This window comes from Phoca vitulina, unplaced genomic scaffold (genome assembly GCF_004348235.1).
Source record: "Phoca vitulina isolate PV1807 unplaced genomic scaffold, GSC_HSeal_1.0 scaffold39, whole genome shotgun sequence".
NCBI lineage: Eukaryota > Metazoa > Chordata > Mammalia > Carnivora > Phocidae > Phoca > Phoca vitulina.
This window is the reverse complement of record NW_022589742.1, coordinates 11,361,163-11,384,264: the sequence shown is the minus strand read 5'-3', so window position 1 is coordinate 11,384,264 and position 23,102 is coordinate 11,361,163. Positions and strand designations below refer to the sequence as shown.

At 41.7% G+C, this 23,102-nt stretch overlaps 1 protein-coding gene across 4 annotated transcripts; it reads right to left on the bottom strand.

The window, feature by feature from the left end:
* Positions 1–200: 200 nt before the first annotated feature.
* Positions 201–22,965, bottom strand: FAM122B (family with sequence similarity 122B). Of its 4 annotated transcripts, none has more exons than XM_032428331.1 (10): positions 21,840–22,067; positions 19,599–19,677; positions 14,590–14,646; positions 14,238–14,281; positions 14,099–14,153; positions 13,728–13,829; positions 13,326–13,411; positions 12,750–12,814; positions 10,255–10,351; positions 201–2,013 (listed from the first exon to the last, which is right to left on the bottom strand). In XM_032428331.1, the coding sequence occupies exons 1-10, from the start codon at positions 21,935–21,937 to the stop codon at positions 1,944–1,946; spliced, it is 753 nt and encodes a 250-aa protein (XP_032284222.1). In that variant the 5' UTR covers positions 21,938–22,067; the 3' UTR covers positions 201–1,943. The 4 variants fall into 4 exon arrangements, with proteins under 4 accessions (XP_032284222.1, XP_032284223.1, XP_032284220.1 ...); XM_032428332.1 differs by having other exon boundaries at positions 12,750–12,811; XM_032428329.1 differs by lacking the exon at positions 201–2,013 and adding an exon at positions 2,021–2,986 and having other exon boundaries at positions 21,840–22,965.
* Positions 22,966–23,102: the final 137 nt, after the last annotated feature.

Below are 23,102 nucleotides of genomic sequence, written 5' to 3'. Positions count from 1 at the left end.
GACAGATTATGTGGAAAGAGGTTTCTTTTTGTTTTGGGAAACGGCCCAAACTTCAATGCAGCTATTCTTCTGTGCTTCTGGTATCATTTTACTCCAAACTTGACTGCAATTAGACACAGAGCATGCGATACTGGGACACGGAGGCAGAAAATAATTATTAATAAGGATAAAAGAGATAGACTTGAAAAACTTTTACAGAATTTTATGCATGTGTACACACTTTATTAAATTTGCATTCTAAGATATACACAAGGTCAGCATTTCACAAAACTTCCTATTATTTATTCCAAAAGCAGTTATCATGAAACAGAGTATGATTATATAAGTTAGTCAAGCAAAAAGAGCATCTATAGGATTTTCTTATCATATCATCTCTTGTACTTGCTTTCAAATAGAAGCCTGAAATATGATATATTAGAATAGGAAGAGAGAATTTTACTTTATAATAGTGACCACTTTTCAAATATTAGACTTTATATAAAAATAAAGGGGTACTGTCAACAAAGCTCATCTGAAGGTTAGCGTCTCTATCTTTTATTTATTCCAAAACAATCCCTGCATAAACTTAACTTCCTAGTCAATTTGAACAATAAAAACGAACCTCAGTTTAAACGATGAAGTGACTCATCTCGTCTCCTGGTTCTCACACTACTGTAACAACTTCATTTTCCTGTCCCAATTCTCACCCACCACTGAATTTCAAGAAGAAATTTAAATACCATCACATTCCGAAGGTTGTTTCTTTTGAGTCCTAAATTAGAGCCAAAAAATCATGGCCAAAAGTATCCCTTTAAGACAAAGAAGACAGTAGGGTGAAGGTGGATAAATATCCTGTAAAAGAGAAAACCATCTCTTGGCATTATATGGGCAGAAACGTGGTTCTTTCAGAAACAGAATAGACACACTGAATACCATCGAAGTAATTTTTCTTTAAGATGGCACGCTAGGGACCACGCTTCATAATATGTACACTGATGTTAGGCTTGAAAGCTTCTGGACTTTGCACAGGCGAAAGCAATACGAGAAATCAAGCCATTAATAATGGCCACCGTGGCGGTTATTACAGTTTAAAATCAACACCACAACTGATGCTGGACAGAACTACTTACTGCAAGCTAAGTGATGCTCTCTTGTAAGTCAAAGAGGCTAGATCTCCCTTCAAGCCATACAGGAGGACTACTCTGTGAGTGCCCTCAAAGCGCATCATCTTCCGTTAAAATTCAAGAATCTTGGCCTTCAAAGGACACAGAGGCAGGAGTTTCCATTTCTTACATTCATTTCAAAAGTGGAATATTATGATCCTAGCAGGCAAATTTGCATATTAAACACAGACAATCCAACCACGATGTCTGAACATTAAAAGAAACCTAGCACAACAGACATTTTTACACATTTTTAAATAATAAATAACACAACGATAGATTACACTCGGGTTTTGTTTTTTTTTTTAAATAGCTCTAGCAGGATTTTCCTCTCTTAAAAATTAAATAACTTACGGTACCTCAGACTTAACTATCATGTACACTGTTCACAGCTCAAACAGCTTCTTAAAAGCAGAATGCACAGTAACATTGACTTTTTGCAGCTCCTAAAAGCTTCCCCATAGATATTAAATCGCCCTTACTAGGAGGCAGCATCAACAAGAACTGGATTCGGACTCTGGTGGCAACACGATAGCCCACAGTCGGCAGCAGCACGCACTCACCACGTGACAAAACCAACAAATCCAGTAACAAGAAAAGTAATCAGGAAAAAAAAGCAGCAATCGAAACAGTATGTGGCAATCGGACACATAAAGCCCCCTCTTCTACCCTACCTTATGACATCCATCTTTACAGCACAACACTGTACCCCGAGGCACCTCAGGCCTCCTAAGACCACCCGAAACAAGCTGTCAAGCTCCATGTATGCTTTTCTACACAGTGCTTTGGGTGTAAATAACATTATTCATTCATTTGTAGATGCTCCACACATCTGGTCAAGGCAGGAATTTCTTCTCCTTGATAACACCACCTAGAAACATTAACAATATTTTATATATTCCTTCGGGCAACAGGTTTGGGGAGAAAAATATCAACTGTGGTGGCTAAGGCATAAGAACCTGTGGTGAGTCATCCAGGCATCCTGTCAAGTCCATTTACATTCTCAGCACTAAAATCAATCCTCACGTCATACACTCCACCAGCAAAGCGATATGGACAGTAATGAAAGCGACTACGTGTTTCTTCCCCTCTGAGAAATGGCAAGTAAGCAGCTCAAACAGGAAAGGGAAACAAAATGATGTACTTTAAGCTGATGCAGAAAAATAAAAATTTAATATAATCGAAAGCAATCCATCTATTATTGTGAAATAAAGAGATCTGAAACTAGTCAACAGAGAACAAAACAAAAACAAAACAAAACAAAACAAAACAAATCTCTCAAGCAAGAGAATTTCTGATCAACTTTAGCTGTCGTGTCACTGCTGGGAAAAAGAACTACACATCAGTGCTTTCCTTAAACGTATAGACTCCACAATAGGTGCTCTCTGAGGCACTGAGGACAAAATATATATGTATATATATATATATATGTATATACTCTAGGCAATCGAAAATGAGTATTGGAGATTTAGTCACTAGATCCAAAATGAGATCCACAAAAAGAGACATGAGTAAGGTCACTACACTCGTAAACTTGAACTTTTAGAGGAGAGAGATGCCGAAAAGAATGGCATCAAAGTGGTTTTTTTTTTAAGTCTGTCACACTTTAATCCTCATATGGATCAAAGTTCTCTGCGTTCCTCACTGAACATTTTACGCAAGGAACAGCAGTTAAGACGCTGAATCAGAAATGGGTAAGTCACTTGGGTGAGAGATCATCCATCAAGATGAACGGAGAGCATGAATTGGAGCATGCTACTGGAGACTCTGCGGTTGTGCTGCCTTTAGCCAGTGAGTCTGAGGATAAGCCACTGCTGCTACTACTGCCATCCAAAATATCTGAACTGAGGACAAAGCAAAAAGAATTATAAGCAGATGCATCTATCAGGGTAAAGGTAAACATAACATGCAACAACACAGTTTCAAGAACTCACACGTCGGTAAGAGCATTTGTAAATCATACCAAGCATAAGCAAGAGCAATGAACTACACGGGCTCCCTGCTTCGCGGGAAGCCTGCTTCTCCCTCTCCCACTCCCCCTGCTTGTGTTCCCTCTCTGGCTGTCTTTCTCTCTGTTAAATTAAAAAAAAAAAAAAAAAAAGAGCAATGAACTACATAATGTACTGTATTCAGATACCTGCACAAACAAGGTCACAGAAGCCCAAAGTAGGACGCTCAAGGTTCTGTATCACTTTAGGGCTCTCTTGGAGCCACCAGAACGTCCAACATAGAGTAAGCACTCCTCTTGACATGTCATGACTTTGGTGAGGGAGTTCCCTTACCTTCAGCTCAAGACATTGCTATCTTGAGATTTCGCTTCTTTCCTCCCCATCAGCCTTCGAGTAAGAGGACTGGCTACTCACTGAGGTACCCTGCATCATCTGAAGTACTCTAGTAAGTTCACTGCTTCATGGTTCCTCTACTCCAGAACATGGTCGTTCAACTACCCTAGATTTGACCACTTCCCCCTTCGCAAGAGGCCTTCAATTCAAACACATTTTTTTTTTTCTAATTTCTCCCTGCACTGTTTGTCTTTCTTATTCTTCTCATTTGATGAATTTGACAGTTTCCTTTTCTCTTCCTTTCAGAACCCAAAGGTGTCCCTGATATCTCTACAAGCCTCCCTCAGTTACTATCCAGTTAGACTGTTAAAAGGAATGTTCTATTGCCACAGACCCAATACCTTCACCCTCCGTTGGCCTCTTTGATTCTGACAGCTAGCTTCTGCTCCCATCCTTCCAATAAAACTCCCAGTCTGGGCATCAGAGCCTCTAGAATCCAGCCCAGGGATGCCTTACCCATCCAGCCCAGGCTCTCGTGGCTGCCGACCACCCATCTGGCCTGCTTCATAAACCTGGCTTCATACTTCAGTATTCACAATTAAGAGCCTTCACAATTTCGCACCAGGCTGCCTTTCTGGCTCTGAGTCCCATCAGTCCAACATTGTAAGTGCTATGCTCTATATCTGGCCTGAATTCACTCCTTCACTTATTCTAATATTTACCAAGGACCTGCCAAGTCCAGGAAGTATTATGCTAGATCTTAGAAATATAATGGCATCTAAGATAGACACGGTCCCTGCCCTCATGGAACTTTACAGTAAGTACAGTGGGGGACACAGGCTTTTAAGTAATCACGCTAATACATATGTACTTTGTGATCAAAGCAATAAAAGCAAGATACAAAGGGCTCTGCAAGCATATAACATGCGTAACCTGATCTAATTTGGAAGAACAGGGAGGAACACGTTCCTCAAAAGTGATACTTGAGCTGTCATCTGAAAGATGAGTAGGCATTAACTAGGTCTGGTTTGGGAGGAAGCAAGGGTAGTTTTAGGAGCCGAAAGCAGGCTAGTGTGGCTGTTAAGTACAGAGAGTGAGAACACAATGAGAGACAAAGCTGGAGAGGTAGTTGGGCAGTTTTAGGATTTACACAGACACACTTTAATTCTGAAAAGGGAAGCAAGCATAGAATTGGGAGAAGGAATAATGAATGAATCAGGAAATATGGGTTCTAGCTGAAGTCTGGTCACTAGCTCTTTTACAAAAGCCCACCCTGGTCTAATATGCTCTGAGGCTAAATATTAGGAGTCTTTAATATGATCACCTTTCTGGATCTCCAAGTTAATACATTTCCGGTGTTAAGCAACCCATGGTACATTTGGAAGTTTCTGGGCCCTATACCCTACCCCCCACCTCAATGACATGTAACGCTCTCCCCCCTCTTCTCTGCTATTTTTCTATTGCCTGTGGATTGTTTTTAGGTGGAGACAGAATACAAATAAACTTCGGAAAAGTAAACATAAAAATGGAAACAGTACAGTCCACAGAACTCCCACTCTATGCTCACTGCTGTGAAACGCATCATTAATAACAGCACTTTTAAGTAAGAAGTTCGGAAAATTTAGCTGGCACTGCTATTTTTTCAACCCAATGGTAAAACAGGTCTAAAATATGAATTATTCAAACTACTGAAAGAAAGTTACACAGATAATCTAAGGCATTGGAAAATCAAAAGACCTTTATATTTGCCTTTGGAACATATGTGATTTTTCTTCCTGCAGCATTTTGCCTAGACTAATATTAAAATGAATTTACTTTCCTAAAGCACATATTGGCCAGGCAGCCGAAGGACACGCTCTGTGCTACTTGGCAGGAAGAAACAGGCTTAGATTAAAATTTGGCCACCCAGCAGATAATCTGAATATAAATAAAGACTTTCTTATTCCAACCACCAGACTTACGGTGAGCCCTGGGTTAAAAGATTCCATTTGTAACAAGACCTGCTTGCTTAGGTGAATCCTGTATTCATTCAAAAACACAGAACATGGCTCATGAGGAGAAAGCTCTCATGTAACATGGTTGATTACCTTAAGAGAAATAAGCTAACAGGGAAATTACCAAGAAGTTACCAAGACAAAAAGAATACAAATCTGAACATTTCATTTCATATATTCCTTTTCAGGAATTTCTTCTCTATTATTAAATATGAACGTATGAAAAATTGTGTTCATTATTAGTGAAATAGCATACTTATATATAACCGCCAGTGTAATTTAGATACAGAACTTGGTAAACCGTTCACCAGGTATTTTCACTAAAGTCTAATTTCTGTTCTAATAAATCTGATACTACTACACTTGGTCATGGAAGCAGAGACTACAGGTAAATCCGTGTAAAGCAAGACTTACGTGATTTTTTTTTTTTATTCACAGAGAGGTCCCTGAATAAAAGTGACTTTCACAGCGTTCATTACTAAACCTTCCATCAGGCTTTCTAAAAGCAACAAAGTACGGTCCAATTTGAGTTTATCTTTTTCCTTTCCTAGCTGAAGCTCTGATGGAGGGGTTAATGGGCTTCAGACTAATGGCTGAAAGCCAGACAATGCAAGGAAAGCAAAGGACCTAGACAGTTCAAGTTGCACACAGTACACGAATCAAAAATGAACTAATTCTAATTCATTCTGGCCACTGAGTATACATATTGATGCAAAATCTGAACCACACATCAAAAACACTTACAACTATTAAGGTAGTGCCCTCAGTCAAAAAAAAATAAGGGCGAAAGTATAAGAGAATTATTAAAACATTCAAATGATAAACAATAAAATCAGGACGTCCAGTGTGACTCATGCTATTACCCATCTGGTTGAGCCACTTTGTGCCTTGTCCAGTCAATAAACTGGGTTCTATCCGATTAAGGACAGGCAGGTAAATGCACTAGAAATTAGACACAGCCCTATCAACCCCTGCACAGATTCTGGTATAAGCTAAGACTATGTAGCATCCCCTACCCCTTGGTGTGGGTTAAAGTGGTCCATTGGGTAGGTTTTCTGGTCTCTACTATCTTATCTTAGAAAGATCCAACATTGTATTTCTGCATAACTTCTAAGTTTTTAAGATCACACATTTAAATATAATCATTTCCATAGTCACCTTGGAGATAGTTTAAAAGTACCAGCACAGATGTCTAAGCTGCTCACTTAAACATGTTCAAGGTATATGTATACGTTCTATTATTAAATAAATCATGATTAAATCTTATTCTTTGTACATGTCACATATTCCTGATTAAATTTTCTTGCCATGACACATAAACCATTAAAAATAATGTGAAAACCACGAAATGAAATCCAGTGAAAAATGTTAAAATAAAACTGTAATAAGGTTAAATTACCAGTCATACTAACACTGATGCACTGGGCAAGAATTTCATGGGAGAACTTTTCCTTTCCTGTATGAGAAACAGACTATCACTTAATCTTCACCACATGGCTAGTAGCCCTCAAAACAGATCATCTTGTTCCCATAAGAATGAGGAGCAGAACAAGAGTCCACAACACACAAAAAGAATCAAAGCGCCATGGAAAGGTGTACTTCCAAGCTATGATCAAATTCTTGAGGTTCGGAAGAACTAAATGCAGAATGACATAATTCCTGCCTTGTGCTTGACAACGTTCCCCGGATTTGGCTGGCAAAGATTTCAGAGTTTTCATCTAGTAAAAAATACGGTATCAAGAGTGGGCCTACTATTCCTTTGGGCAGCAGTTGCCACATTGGACACAAACCCCAAATAAGTCTATACTCAAACTTCACGCTTAATTTACACTTCAAAGATGTCAGGTTTTATTTTATTTTTTTTTAATATATTCTTTTTTTAAGATACTATTTATTTATTTGACAGAAAGAGAGAGAGAGCGCGCGCACAAGCAGGGGGAGCAGCAGACAGAGGGAGAGAGAGAAGCAGGCTTCCCTCTGAGCAGGGAGCCCGACGTGGGGCTCAATCCCAGGACCCTACGATCACGACCTGAGCCGAAGGCAGACGCTTAACTGACTGAGCCACCCAGGTGCCCCAAGATGTCAGATTTTAAAGACTGTTACCTAATATATGAAGTTTAAGTTAAAGTTTTAAAACCCATCTTCCCTTTGTGGGGTGGGGCAGGGAAACAAACTATGACAACTGAAATGATGAGATACCATCTACTAATGATCCGGTACCTTTTCTGCTCCCTAAAATGTATAAAAATGGTTTCCTTGGTTATCAAGTAGATTGGCTATCCTTGGCAACAGAAACCAGAACACAGCTAGTCTCTGTCTCTGTCCCCATTTCTAAGAATACGGATGTCTGATCAATGAAACTGCATTACAGAGATAGCAAAAAAAAGGTTTTGCAAAAGCAGGATCCAATTTTTACGGATCATGAATAACTCCTGTTTAAAATCTCTTCGTGGCAGACATAAATGTCAGCAATATTAGGATACAAGGTGTCCCCAAAGTCGGAGCAATTTTAAGCTTTAATATCCTCTGGAGTCCAGACGCTACAAACTTACCAAAAACATCTTTTAAAGTTTAATTGCTTAAATATCTTTCACACTTAGTTTTGTGAATTTGGAGTAATAAATTTCTTTTTAACCTATGACTTGAGCCACACGTTGGCCTGTTACTGCTCTGACTGGCCGTAAATGAAGCAAATCTTTCCAGCGTGAGGCAACGCTTTTTGTCTTTATGGATCAAAAGTGCCCTTGGTTACCAGTGTCGAGGTACCCAGGGCTCTCATAGCTAGTCACAGCTCTGAGGAGAAAGAATGGGAGTAGTGGCAACAGAAATAGGACCCTCACCATAGCCACCATCACTGACAACTTAGGCTTTGCTGTTCAGAGGAATAAACATCTGGACAAGGGGTGAGGACCCTTGGTAAATCCCAGACCCTTCTCTTTCCTTTTTTCTTTATTTGTCTGAACCTGTTTCATGGCATCCTGTACAGTCAGTCTGTGACAGTATTTTTTTTTAAAAATCACTTCACCCTGTACGTTCTCAGCTTGGCAAAATGCTTCCCTATCTTTTCCCTAACTTGGTTACTTGGTTAGCAACTGGGTAAGCAAAGCTATTTATAATGTCATGTGCCTATATTAAAACACACTTTACCATAAAAGTGATAGGCAGTTTCCACTAAGTATAGAGTTTCAGCCGCTAGTCCTCTTGACAAGCCTTAGAAGTTTTCTCTTTGCAATCATCTACATACCTGGAAAGGCACTCTATACCAAAATTAGCACACTGAGCTACCAAGGACAGACACAGATGAGAGAGAAGAGAGACTGTGGGGCTGAAAATAGCTAGAACAATCTAAAAGGCATCTGTTCCAAGGTCAGAACAGTACTGATCAACGAGTCTAAGAAACTAGAAGAATCTGTGACTTCTTGGTCAACTAGAAGTACAGGTTATCTTACACAAAACAATTAACATGGGATCTGGAAAGACAGAATCACTAATCCTTATACCTTGTAAGTGGTGTGCACAATTCTTCCATTTAGAGTACACCATCCTTTTATTTTTAAAATGAATGTACTTTTGGGCTCTTAAAAAAGATCCTCAGCTATAAAACTCAGGAAACAAAAAGTCCTGAAAGGCACTACACAGTTGTGTCTAGAACACGGGTGCTCACTGAATTGATTAGAAATATGTACCGAGGGGCGCCTGGGTGGCTCAGTCGTTAAGCATCTGCCTTCAGCTCGGGTCATGATCCCAGGGTCCTGGGATAGAGCCCCGCATCGGGCTCCCTGCTCGGTGGGAAGCCTACTTCTCCCTCTCCCGCTCCCCCTGCTTGTGTTCCCTCTCTCGCTGTGTCTCTCTCTGTCAAATAAATAAATAAAATATTAAAAAAAAATGTACCGAGGGGCACTAGGGTGGCTCAGTGGGTTAAGCGTCTGCCTTCGGCTCAGGTCAAGATCCCAGGGTCCTGGGATCGAGCCCCGCATCGGGTTCCCTGATCCACAGGGAGTCTGCTTCTCCCTCTGCTGCTCCCCCTGCTTATGCTCTCTCACTCTCTCTCTCAAATAAATAAATATTTTTAAAATATTTAAAACAAAAGAAATATGTACTGAAAGATTTCAAAGTATTACCTGGCCACTGCCACTATCCCTTCCCCTTCTTTCCAATATGTATGTCAGCGTCCAAGTACTCAACTTCAGGTATATGAAAAGAAGTTAACTTTTGCACAAAAACACTTAAGGGCCTTAAGTTAGATACCTAAACTTGGATGAGTAAGGCTAAAAAAAATTATGTGACTAGACCACAGGAATCAGGAAGTGTATACTAACACTTGTTTTTATACTGAAAAAAAACAAAACCTGGGTAGGATTGTGACAGAATACCCCCAAAATTTAAAAAGATTTTATAACAACAGAAAATGCTATAGAAAATGCCATGCTTCAGAGGATGCTGGTATTCTCTGCTAAGTCAAAAGGATAAGTCAAACACAAGCAGAGCAGCTACAATCAATGCACATTATCCACAGCAACCCAGAAACTCTTTCTCACGCCATCCAGCTGTTGCCACTCTCCCACACCATTAGCACCTACTGAGAGAGGCTGACCTAACAGGAGTTAGGAAGGAAGGTGAAGGTGCCAAAAACATACACACACTTCTAAAGGAGTACTCAATGACTTTCAAATTATCTTTTTTTTCACATTTTCTGTACCTCCATGGAGCTTTCCCCTCTACAGAGCATGAATAAAAAGCCGAATATTATTTCAAATGATCCCAATATACTTTTGATGTGGCTCTTTTTTAACAGATCATACCCTAACATCCTTTGGATTTGATTTCATTTTTTACCATGAACTGAGATCAGACAGTTGCGCAGCCTCCGGAGACAGCATGCTGGTAGTGCCTTGGAAGAGCCTCTTGGGCTGGCTTTCTGTCTCCATTTCACCTAAAACAGAAAGAGATGATGCTACCGTAAAACAATTTTACAGATACAGGCATGGTGCTTAAATGGGATGAGCTTTGTTTAACTAAAGCTCAGAATACTTCGTCAAGCCATTACTTCAAAGCTGTTTTTCCACGGGCTTTAAGGTGGAAGAAATATACTTCCATATAACCTCAACCAAAAAGCAAGCAGCCCTAAAAAAAAAAAAGGCCTTCTTATTTAGCACGCTAAGGATATAGTCATGTTCTTTAATAGAAGAGCAGAACACGGACTGCATTGGGCAAAATGAATCAAGGCTTACCCCAGCAGAAATAAAGAATCCCCAAACAGCTGAAGTTCACAGTGAATAATGATTTATCCTGAGAATTAGTGAAGCCTATTGATTTTATATTACTTTAATATTGGAATATTTCCTGAGTTGAAGTCAAATGGGTTAAAAAGTATGTAGTCTAATAAATGGTGTATAAATCAAAGATTGCTTTAGACTACTTAGTGAAAATGAACTTTTTAAAAAGTAACTTTGGGGGCGCCTGGGTGGCTCAGTTGGTTAAGCGACTGCCTTCGGCTCAGGTCATGATCCTGGAGTCCTGAGATCGAGTCCCACATCGGGCTCCTTGCTCAGCAGGGAGTCTGCTTCTCCCTCTGACCCTCCCCCCTCTCATGCTCTCTCTCATTCTCTCTCTCAAATAAATAAAATCTTTCAAAAAAAATAAATTAAAAAAATAAAAAGTAACTTTGAATGCCCATCTGTAACTGAAAGCAATTATTAATCCATTCACGAAATTGGTGTTGTACTGGCCACCTCAATCTTATAAACTGTCTCAGAACATCTGTAAGGTAGCAGAAAAACTTTGCATCAATCGGAATAACATTTTGCCACCAGGAGTGCAAACACTAAAAACCCTCTGTTAAGACAGAAAAAGCCCCTTTCCAAATAAGCTATGATTTAAAACACACAAATACCTTAGTTTTGAGGCTCCTTATCTGAGCTTTAAAATGGAATATTAAATAAAATCTAATTCTTGGGCCTAACTATATGCTCCAATGGGAAATTAGTAACTGAATTTACAGCTGTACAAGATTCTTCTGATGGAAAAAGATCAAGCAACAACAAATGCAACATTCATTTTTTTCCTATTATCAATTAATTCATATTATCTTTCTTCTGGAGCTATTTTGAAAATTACTAACTCAGGAAAGGTTATATTTTTATTTGCTTTTGCCATGCTTTAATATGGAGCTTTTAAAAGCTATTGCCTGGCTTTCAACAACCCCTCATTAGCAAAAGACTTTAGCCCTTTTCAGCAAAGAATTCCTCCATCTGCTGGTATATTTTGGAATAGCTTTGAAACCAAACAACCGTACTAATTCCACCAACTTCCTGCAATATATCAAAAATTAATAATAACAATAATAATAATGGCTTTAATTTCCAAGTGTTATTTTCACCTAACAGCTCCTGAGAAGGTTCTTAGGGTTGTAAATAATTCCTTGCAGCATTAAGGTAAAAGACTACTAGGTTATAAAATAAAATTTATTCACTAAATACAAACATCGTCACCATATCAAAACCTATTTTCCAGAGCACACCATCTTTAAGTTACCTGCAATATCGTACTTTTTGAATCTGTGCATGATGCTGTATCGGTGGAAAGCTTCCACCAAAGCTGCAAATACCTGTTTACCTAGTATTAGGAGAGGGACTGTTTTCCTGGCCCCAAAGGTGATCTGCACAAAGAAACCACTTGCTGAACTGCTTTTTCAAAATTATGGTTAAAACTCTTGTTTAAAATGACATCCAACACTTGCAATCATATGGGTATAGCCCCAGGAATAATGAATGACTCAACCTATGTTAATTTTTTGTGCTTTTTTAAAATAGACTCCATCGGGGCCCTCACAGGCATCTGAAACTAGCACCGAGTGAGATCATTTTAGTTTACTACCCTGTGATTCAAAATAAGGTAATTAAGATCACCCCCATCATATCAAAAACCCTATGTGTTCGAATATGAGGCAGTCTCTCTCTGGGAGGCATAATTTGATGGTGGCTTATATCTGAATATGCAGCATGTTTAGAGACCTATTTACTAGGACATAAGCACATACTTCTGCAACGTATTAACTTGCATCTGTTTTCTATTCAGATCACTGAGAGGCAAAATTTTTGGAATATATATTGGTAATATGAATATATGAATAAGATTCAGTTATGAAGTGCAAAAAACATAGACAGTATCAGATAACTAATTTACAAAACTTAGTATCCGTAAAGCATATATTGGGAAGAATATTTCACATTTCTTTAGAAAAAAGGAGTCGTGCCTTGAGCTAATTTCAGACAAATTCTAATTTGTCATTCAAGCTCAACTACGTTTAGTATCAGAAGTGTGATGCTTACCTTTTCTTTTCAGAGGACCAAGAACACTGGGCCTGATGCACTTGACTGGACTCTGACTCCTCCTGCTTCAGAGAATAAACAAACAGGAGGATGTGAAGTGCTTCTAAGATGCAAGATTAACGTTATAACCCACCAAACAAATCAATAAAATTGACAATCATCTAGAAAACAATGGAAAATGCCTCTGCTGTAAGCTGAGGAACTGAAATACCAAAACATGATCTTAGCTGGCCTATGGCAATCTGAAACAACACGGCGTTTTAAGCTATTTTTAGAAATCATTCTATGAGACAAGATATCTACAAGTTTTGTTTTTTTTTTCTAAGATAAACCTTATTAAAAAGGTATTTAGATTTGACTGGTCTACAATCTTACATTTTTTCCCTTATCCTTACAAAGGATATATTGTGTGTGTGTGTGTATCTGGTAAAATGTCACTGGTAGAACATAGGTGATAGGTATTATATGGAGGCTCATTGTGTTCAATTTTGTTGTCTGTTTGAAAATTTCCATAAGAAAACCTTGGGGAAAAAGTTCATCAGGAGAGACAAATTTTTGAAAGGCAGGTTCACTTACCTGGTAAAGCGTCTTGGACTAGGAACGGGACTTGGTGGCAGCCCGCTGCTGCTCACAAACATTTGTAAGGATGGTGAAAAACATTGCTAGAAAAAACGTATTTAATATTAACATAGTTCTAGTGCTCCAGCTTTCAAAAGGTTCTCATGATAATAGAAAAAACACCCTAAGAATTGCTTAGCGCGCACACACACACGAGAGAATATATATATATATTGATAGACCGTTTTTTCAAGTTACTATCACTGACTTTCATTAATTTTCCTTCTAGTCATCGGATTCTTCACAAATGAGGGTGTGTGTGTGTGTGTGTGTGTGTGTGTGTGTGTGTGTGCGTGCGTATTTGAGAGAGTAAAGAGCTCAGTGTGTGAAAGAGAGTTAGCATCTTGTCAATGAGCCTACCTTTCCAAATCCTCTGGTGGGTGATGGTGCCGGAGAAACTGGAGTGAAGTCAATCCTTTTTGGAGAATATAGTTTCTCCGGCTTCTCAAAATCGCTGTCACTCTGTAAACATAAAGTGTTATTTCCTCACAATTCACAATCCAGCACATCACAGCTCTTTACTACTCAAGCATGCCTACATTTTTAGAATAGAAATGTACAGACTCTAAAAAGTTGCAATCTCACGTTCTGGTGGAAAAGCAGAGATCATAAACGAATACAAATTTGGAAACAGGGGTGGACGAAACGGTATGAAAAAATTAATGAAGCCAATGAACAACATAAAGGTTTCCAGAGAATAAAAAAACAAGTAAACATGGGATTAACTTTACCAGGCTCAAGCTCTCATCCCATGATTGGCTTATCTGCATTGCGGTCTGCACTTCCCTAAAACAAACAGAAATGAAAGGCCATCAGTGCTCAGGAACAAGACATACAACCAGCTAGGCCCTGTTCTTATGAAGCACTAACCGTTCGTGTGCAGTTTCCCTGTTCATCATATCCATGCCTTCCTCCTGCAAAGATAAACATGTGCTGAAAACACAGTATCCACATCCACACGGTTCTCTACTTCGAAGAAAATTTTAAAAGACTTTTTTTTTCTGCCTTCTTTGACATCATCACAGCGCAAGCAGAACATTCTAAGACTGTCACCCCTGCCACGTCTGTGTTTTACCTGCACACTCGGAAGAATTTCCAGCTGTCTGTGGCTACCCAGAGTGGCAGCCTGACTCATGTTTAATGGATAAATCTTCAGAATGAAAATAAAAGCAAAGTGGACAATTCAGACAATTGTAGCTCTGAGCTAGGAAGTAAAATTTACCCTTTTGATCTGATGCAGTCTGCTGCTAGGAACACGGTTAGGCGAGGATGACAGCAACTGGAAAGGAAAAGTAAACATTTACTATTTTCTGAATCACAAAGCAGCAGTCTGCTGTCAGTCCCAGTGTCCAACTTCCTCCCAGATAAGATTTCATATTCTTCTCAGAGATGTAGCTCTTTAGATCACTGAACATTAACGCACTAGAGGCAGGACATTCAGTCTTTGGAAAGTACACCAGGTGTCCAACCTCAAAGCACCATCTGTCACTAGACAGGCACTGACTTTAACACTTTTCCCAAATGAATGCAGGGCTGTGTACATTTACGTAAAAAAAGAAAAAAGAAAAAAGATTCCAGGCCTTGGAAATATCCATTACCCCACTTATCTAAAATAAGGAACTAGGTAAGAAGGGAAAGAAAAAAACTGATTCTAGTCATTTTAACACCAATGCACCAATGGAGGAAGGCTCAGAAGCCCAGTATAATATTCTGTCTATGATTAGGGTTGATCAAAAACACTTTAAAACTGCAATCAGAAGACTTTGCTTGTGTGATCTAAATCAATTATAAAATTTGGCCACTACCACTATCACCGCAAACCCTACTTACTAGTTAAGAAAAATCAATGTGGAAGGCAATGTGTATTTTTCAGATAACTGCTGCTTTCCGTTAGATCATCATTTTTTGACAACACAAAGCTAAAATGATTTGGCGGGGGCAAATTATGTTCCCTCAAAATAATCACAATCTGATCACAAGATGAAAGGTACAATTCATCTCAACAGCTCTTACAGGGTTCTAACAGCCATAATGTAAACAACTGCTACTTATTCCCTAATTAAGTGCAAATAAATCTGTAGTGCTGTAAAACCAAGTAAGACAACGATCTTGTTACAAGAGGCCCTATCCTATTAAAATGTCTAAAAATCCTAATGTAGTGAGTAGTATAAAATGGTAATAAACTACTCCAAGTTTTTTAGGCAAAAGCTAATCTGGGTGAAATTTTTTAAAGTTACACACTAAAATGGGATTTTTACCTCAAAGGATATCTCTTCAGTACCCACCCCTTCCTCTTACTTTTTCCTCTCCTGGGCTCTGAAAACAGAAAAACTTTACGAATAAAATACTCTTAAAGTTTTTTTTTCTACTAGAAAACTAATATATGTTTACTGGTCAACTCTTAATAAAGGTCATTTGAAAAACACTAAGCGGGGTGCCTGGGTGGCACAGTCGGTTAAGCAGCCAACTCTTGGTTTCGGCTCAGGTCATGATCTTGGGATCCTGGGATCGAGCCCCAAGTCAGGCTCCGTGCTCAGCCGGGAGTCTGCTTGTGATTCTCTCTCTCCCTCTGCCTCTGCCCCCTACCCCCAATGGTGCGCGCTCTCTCTCGCTCACTCTCTCAAGTAAATAAATAAATCTTTTTTTAAAAAAAGAAAAACACTAAGCTACTAGGCAAGTAAATAAGGCAGGAAAGACTAACAGGATACCATGGAAGAGAGCATGGATGTGTCCATCAGAGAACAAAAGAAACCCTAGAGGCCGCGAAATCATCAGGAAAGCCAAAGATTGCAAAAAGCTGATGGCAGAGAAAGTCAGAAATTTAGATGCTTCATCTATATGATGTACAACTTGTCAACGTAGGCAGAACTGGAAAGAAGACCCAAAAGGGGCACAGGGAAGAACAATGCTGTGTCTAGTACTGGAAACAAGCGTTAATGTACAGGCTGAGAAAAAAAGCCAAGCACGTCAAGGAGGGTGCTGGTTAGTGGTGTTAAGTGAAGCAAAGAGCTCAAGTGGGGTAAGAAAAGAGGCCCCTGCCACTGGCATCAAGTGGGCACTGGTGACTTTTGCAAGAACAGGTTTTTTAAAAGATTTTATTTATTTATTTGAGAGAGAGAGAGCATGCGAGCAGGAGGAGGAGCAGAAGGAGAGGGAGAAGCCAGCTCTGCACTGAGCGCAGAGCCTGAGTGGGGCTCGATCCCAGGACCCCAAGATCATGACCTGAGCCGAAATCAAGTCAGACGCTTAACCGACTGAGCCACAGGCGCCCCTCCAAGACAGTTTGGTTTTTTTTTTTTAAAGATTTTATTTATTTGAGATAGAGCAAGCGAGTGAGTGAGAGAGAGAAAGAGAGAGAGCACGAGTAGTGGGTGGGCAGAGGGAGAGGGAGAAACAGGCTCTTCACTGAGCAGGAAGCCCGACGCGGGGCTCCATTCTAGGACCCTGGGATCATGACCTGAGCCGAAGGCAGAGGCTTCACTGACTGAGCCACCCAGACGCCCCTGAGAACAGTTTTTTAATAGTATGGTGATAGAGGTAGTGAGATCACAAACAGGCTGAGTAGATGGCAAGAAACTAGGAGACAAGGAATTAGAGGCAGTATGGTGTGGATTAAGCTCTGTGAAAGCTCAGAGGGGTGGAAGGAAAACAGGGAAAGAGAGACCAATGAAAAAAGACAAGTCTGTGTTCCAGATATTAGATATGTGAGTCAGAAGAAAGTGGGAGCAAAAAAGCCAGGGAGGAAGGGACTAGAGGGGAGACAACAGACCGAGCAAAGAGACAGGAGACTCAGAAAACCTAGGAATCATTAGGACACAGCACCACATGTGGAGGTAAAGACATTTTCAGAAGAAAGCCGACACGTATACAAGATAGCTGTCTGCAAGCTCTGTGAACAGAGAAGGGTCATCTGGCAAAAGTGAAAGGTGGAGGAAGCCTGCAAAAATTTTTTTTCCAAACTAGAATATTGCTTTGGAGAACAGCACAAAGCAAGCGGCACCTTGAGCCCAAAATGCCCAGGAAGAGTTTCTCTCCTGGCCCTTCAAATGACCAATTCCTTGACATTTCCCTACTCGTAATATAGACAACATTTTTCCCCTGGTCACTAAGAAATAAAAGTTCAGTCCCCTGGTGTCCTCCTACGCCCTGCATTTACACCTAATCTGTTGTCACATCATGAAGAAACGACCTCTGCACGTCTTCTTGTGCCAATCCCCTCCTTTCCATTTCATTCCTCCCCTTGCTTTTGGCAGCAGACACAGGGAAGTGTATTTAAAGATTTATAGAGGGGGCGCCTGGGTGGCTCAGTGGGTTAAGCGTCTGCCTTTGGCTCAGGTCATGATCTCGGGGTCTTGGGATCGAGCCCCCCATCAGGCCCCCTGCTCAGCAGGGAAGTCTGCTTCTCCCTCTCCCTGCCGCTCCCCCTCCTCTTGTGCTCTCGCGTGCACTCTCGCTGTCAAATAAATAAATAAAATCTTTAAAAAAAAAGATTTATAGAGGACACTGTGATATAACAGATAAGGTGTAATCAGTGGCGACCGAAGTACCCAAATGGTGCTGCAGAAGGCCTCCCGAACCAGGAATCAAGAGGAGAAGGGGACGGAGGGAAAGACGACATAAGGATCAACAAAGAGCAGTGAATCAACATGGCTCCTCCCGCAAACTAGGTATTTAGTGCAGCCAGAGAAAAAGGTATTTTGTCAGGGGGTAGGGAGAGATGAGCCTAGACAGAGTGGACAAGAATCTTCGCATCTTAGAAAAGAGCAAAAGTCAAGTGTAAAGAGGCAAATTCATTTTCCCTTTTTTTTTCCTACTACTGATATCAGGAACATAGCTGTGTAACAAGTGGAAACATTTTTCATATACACAGCAAAATTAAATTCTACTTTCCAGTATCCTCAGGGAAGGTGACGTGAATCAAAACTCCAGATAGCAAACATTTTCCCCTTTAAGTATTTTTGGCCACTTCAGCTGGAAATCTTTCTTGAAAGTGTTGTATCTACCCCCCCCTTTCTTAAACAGATTTTACCAAACAGAATGGCACTGGCATATCTCTATTCTAATCCCAGCCCTGCCGCTTACCAATTATGTGATTCTAAGCAAGTCGCTTCTATCAGCTGAGTCTTAGCTGCTGCCTCTTTTAACTGGGAAAAACATCTTTTGTCCTGCCTACTTCACACGGGTTGCTATGAGAATGACAAGTGTGAAAGGACTCTGTAACATGTAGAATACCATACAAGCATAGGTACTACTATAATTTAAGAAAAGGTTAATGACCCAGGTATCTTTAAGAACATCAAGTATTTTACAGTTCTATGCCAGCAAGACCCTCAGGGTCTATTAACGGGCTCTTAGCCCTTGTACTAAGCCACGGACTAATTTTTTAAAAGCCTCTTTCTGCTTTTCAGTTTTTCCCTCTCCTCCCTTGCTAGCAGCTATTAGTATACCTTAAACCCGAATGTACCTCTTCTGATTTGCTCTTTCTCCACACTACCGAGTTGGAAGCTTATTATAATTGTGCATAAATTTTAGATGATTCAGAGGTCAGAGAGGCTCCCTATAAATAAACTGATGAACCTTTGTGCACAGACTATGGAAATCAAGCGCAGCCATTCAGAGGTCTGTTTGCTTACATCTCAGATATCTTCCAGAGCGCTGCAGCTACTGGATAAGTGGGCCCCGCATGTGAAGTGCTACTATATAAAAAACCTCATCATAATTTCTCCCAATGCGACCAACTAATAAGGTGATCCCTGACAGCTCTGGCTGTACAAAACAGTCACTATTAGCGACTCTACCGGGAATATAAATACAAGCATTATAAAGGAGATCTTACTGTGGATAAATAACGTTGTCCAACAGACATGTGTCAGAAATAAATACTCTGCTACAGTCTAAATGATTTTTGCTTCCTAGGACAAATAAAGACCACTTTTCTCAGCTATATTTAGAAGTTAATCCTGACTTACCTCATAACCATGATGCAAGTAGTGACAAAAAAACAATGAATAGTTTTTAAAAATACGAAGTCCCACAGCCAGGAAGAAACTTTAACCAGATCTCTTTTTTGGCACCAAAAGCTGAAAATGGCCACAGCATAAGCAAGGGAGGTAAAATGTTTTTTTCTTTTGTGAACAATGGTGCACAGCACATCATCTTAAGAGCGAGTAACTACGTTTGAAAGAGTTTTCTCCAATCCATGCCACTAAAAATACTTACTTCTATACTTACCAGGCTATGACGGCTCATAATCGTTGTACTATTCCTCCGAGTTCTAAAGGTATAAGGTTGAAAAACCTGTGAAAGGTCACTAAAAAAATAAAAATAAAATTGTTAATGTCTTCTCATTAAGATATCCGTCAACTCTCTAGTCAACAATGAAATCTTCCATGGCTCCTCATTTCGTACAATGGATAAACTCCTCACCGACCTCTTCAGAGCTTCCGTGGTGATGTGCTGTGGATCACAGGTTTGCCCAGATACTGATCTCCTCAGTGGTTGGGGGGCGGCTAGGAGAGGTATGGGGCGGAGCTCCAGACTGGTTGCCTCCAGCTGCTTCTGGTCAGAGCTCACGCCCCCAAACCGGTTCCCACCAGACATGAGCAGCCTCATCTGTTTACCCCAGAGGACCCAAACATATTACTGCTTTCTGTGTGTGCCATGATGGTGAGAAGGGCTGGGGAAGCCCTGTTCTACAGCACATCTCCCACTATTGCCCTAAATACGTGTTCTGCCCATGAACCTGCTGTGCAACTAAATAAACATGCCTGGAGTTTTGCTCCTGTTGCCTCTTCTGCCTCTAGCGTCCTCCCTCCCACCACCATCAGCCCAAATCCTCCCTCTCCTTGAGCCCCCATTTCGATGCAATACGCTCCGTGGGGCCTCTCTTCAATCCACAAACTGAATGCAATCATTCCCTCCTTTGAGTCCAAAGAGCACAATGGGAAAGGAGATGCTTGAGACACCGACTTTACCTTTTATTACAGAAAAGTGTGCGTGTGTCTTATTAAACTCCGTGGTCAAGGCCTTTTGATCCTCTTTGTATAACATCCCTGCAGTGCCTAGCAGAGTGCCATGCCCATGATAAGAAGTCAAGAAAGATTTTCAGGACTGAACTGAATTGGGCTTCAAGGGACCACTGAGATCACCTAATTCAGCTCTCCTAAGTTTCAAATGAGAAAACAGACACTCAGAAAGGCTAATTCATTCATTCATGATCACAGTTAGGGAGAAATATTGGGACTAGGTCTAGTCTCCTCAGCCCTTCTTCTGTCACATCATACTACCCTGCAAGTAATCACTTGATTCCTGATTCAAAAAACAGTGTGTTATTTCTACAACAGTCTAAATGCAGGTCAGCAGGATCGCCCCTAGTCCCTAGCAATTGCTTGCTTACCAGATTTAAAAAGACAACCCCAAAAGACCGATTTATTCCTACAGAATCAAAAAATAAATGTAGAGCTGAAGACAGCATTAGGAAAGCAGTCACTCCATCATTCCCTCAGTTTCAAAATTTAATAAAAGAAAATGAGTTAATTCCATTTTCCCCCAAAATACAGATATTATAATCAGTTTGATAGACAAGAATTACCTATTTCTTTGCCTTCACTGTGCTTGATTAATGATTTTGGCTAATTCTACTCCCATCCCCTTTTTTGGACTAATTCCATTTCTACAGGGTCTCGCAAATTAGCTCTCTACTAAGATGAATTGTCTACTTAGAAGAGTGAAATGTAATAGGCTCAGGAGGTCTGCCAACCTAACCTTCACTATCATAAGATTCTACCTTAAAATAGACCCTTTGGTGACTTATTCACATGAAAATACAAGACCCTACCACTAAAATTCAAGGGTTGATTTTTTTCCATTGTTTTCTAAAACCTGTATTTTCACTGACCTAAGCTACACGACACCCTTCCTTTTTTTATTCACTGGAATGCATTTCTGGCTGTTTTAGGATCTGAAAACATTACGACAAATCCGAATCACTTAATGTGCCATGAACATGCCACTTGATTACAAGTTATTAGATAAATTGTGATTTATTAAAGTAAATGCTCTGTTAATGCCAGGGTTCCTAAACTCAGCTTAGAAATAGCAGCTCTTAGAGACAGGTGTCAAGTTGCAAGTCTAGTTCCAGGGGCTTCAGTCTGACATTCAGTGGTGTAAATTAGGCAGGGCAAGCAACCTGTTAGAAGAGCCAGAAGCTTCTTGTAGATCCTTTCAGAGTGGGCCAAGAGAGCCCCAGGTAAAGAGGGCCCCATTTTTCCCACAGTTCCCAGAGTTTGGGGTCAAACTTTCACTCCACCTTGGGACCCAAGTCACTGTGTCAAGCAAACAAGTCCCCACCCCCTCAGTTTAGAAAACCCAAACGAGCGCCAACTCTCACTTTAGGGAAAGAAGACTGCTTGCAGGGGGTCGAGGAGGCCCTGAACCCCATACCCGTACTTCATCGTCCCCAGCCCGCCTCACCTGAGCCCATGGATCAGGGGAGCGCTGCTGGATCTCCTCAGGGTGCCCCCATCAGATGTATCAGGCTCAAAGTCCAGCTCCATTTTCTCCTGAGCCATGTCGGAGACTTGCAGGCAGGCACAGCGGACAGTGCTCAGCTCCTGGTGCTTAGCTATGGACTCCCAAGACTCTCACTGCAGGACTGAGCTGCTGGGGACTGGCAGCTGGGGGCGGGGGCTAAGGGGCGGAGGCTTGGGGGCGGGGGCTGAGGGGCGGAGAAAAGCAGGAGAGGAGGAGGAGGGAACGAGGATGAGGATGAGGAAGGGAGGATGACAGTGAGTGAGGGGAGGAGGAAGGGGAGGCGGTAGTGGAGAGGGAGGTGGTGGTGGTGGACGGTGACAGAATAAAGGAAGAGGATGGAGGAAAGAGGAATGGAGGGAAAAAGAGCAAGAGGCAGGAAAAGCGGATAGATGGAAAAGCAGGAAAACAGAGAGGGTAAAAGGACAGGATCGGGAAAGGAAGAAGATGGGGGAAAGGAGGAGGACCGAGGGGGAGGAGGAGGGCAGGGTGGAGGGAAAAGAGGAACACGAGGGAGGGAAAGAAAAAGACGAGGTATGGGGAAGAGGAGAGAGGAAGGAGAAGGAAGCGGACAGAGGGAGAAGAGGAGGGGGAGGAAACTAGGCAGCGGCGGAACTCATGTTGCTATCTTTCGGCCGACGACCTCAAGCGGGGCCGGGCTAGAAACACCGCAGCTGCCCGGGCAGCGCTAGCACCGAAAAGCTGACAGTCGGGCAGGGCCCGGCCGGGTGGCCTCGACGGCTCCAGCTCCCCATGCTCGGGGACCCGGTCCAGCCCCCCATGCTCTGGGACCCGGTCCCGAAGGCTCCTCAGCCCTGTGAGGGGTGCTTCTCCCCTCCCTACCCCCCCACCCCGCCTGGGGGACAGGTGGGGGGTTCGGCCCCTCAGCCGCCGCCGCGGTGCCTCCTCTTCCTCTCTTGGGTTCTAATGGCCCGGGGGAACCCCTTGGGGCCAAGACCAAAATCTACAACCTGCCGCCTCTTCCGCCTCCCACGCTTCAGAAGCGGGAACCTCCGCGGTGCCAGGTCTTCCGCGTCCGGGCACCCATCGGGTCCTGCGCACGCGCCCGGCGGCCGCGCCAATGAGCCCGCGGGCACGGAGCATGCGTGGGAGCCCCGCCCCGCAAACCTCCTCCAAAGGGGAGGAGCGTTTCCAGTGGGCCCGGCGCCTTCCTCTTTGGCATTGGCCCGGGGACCCTGGCGCCCG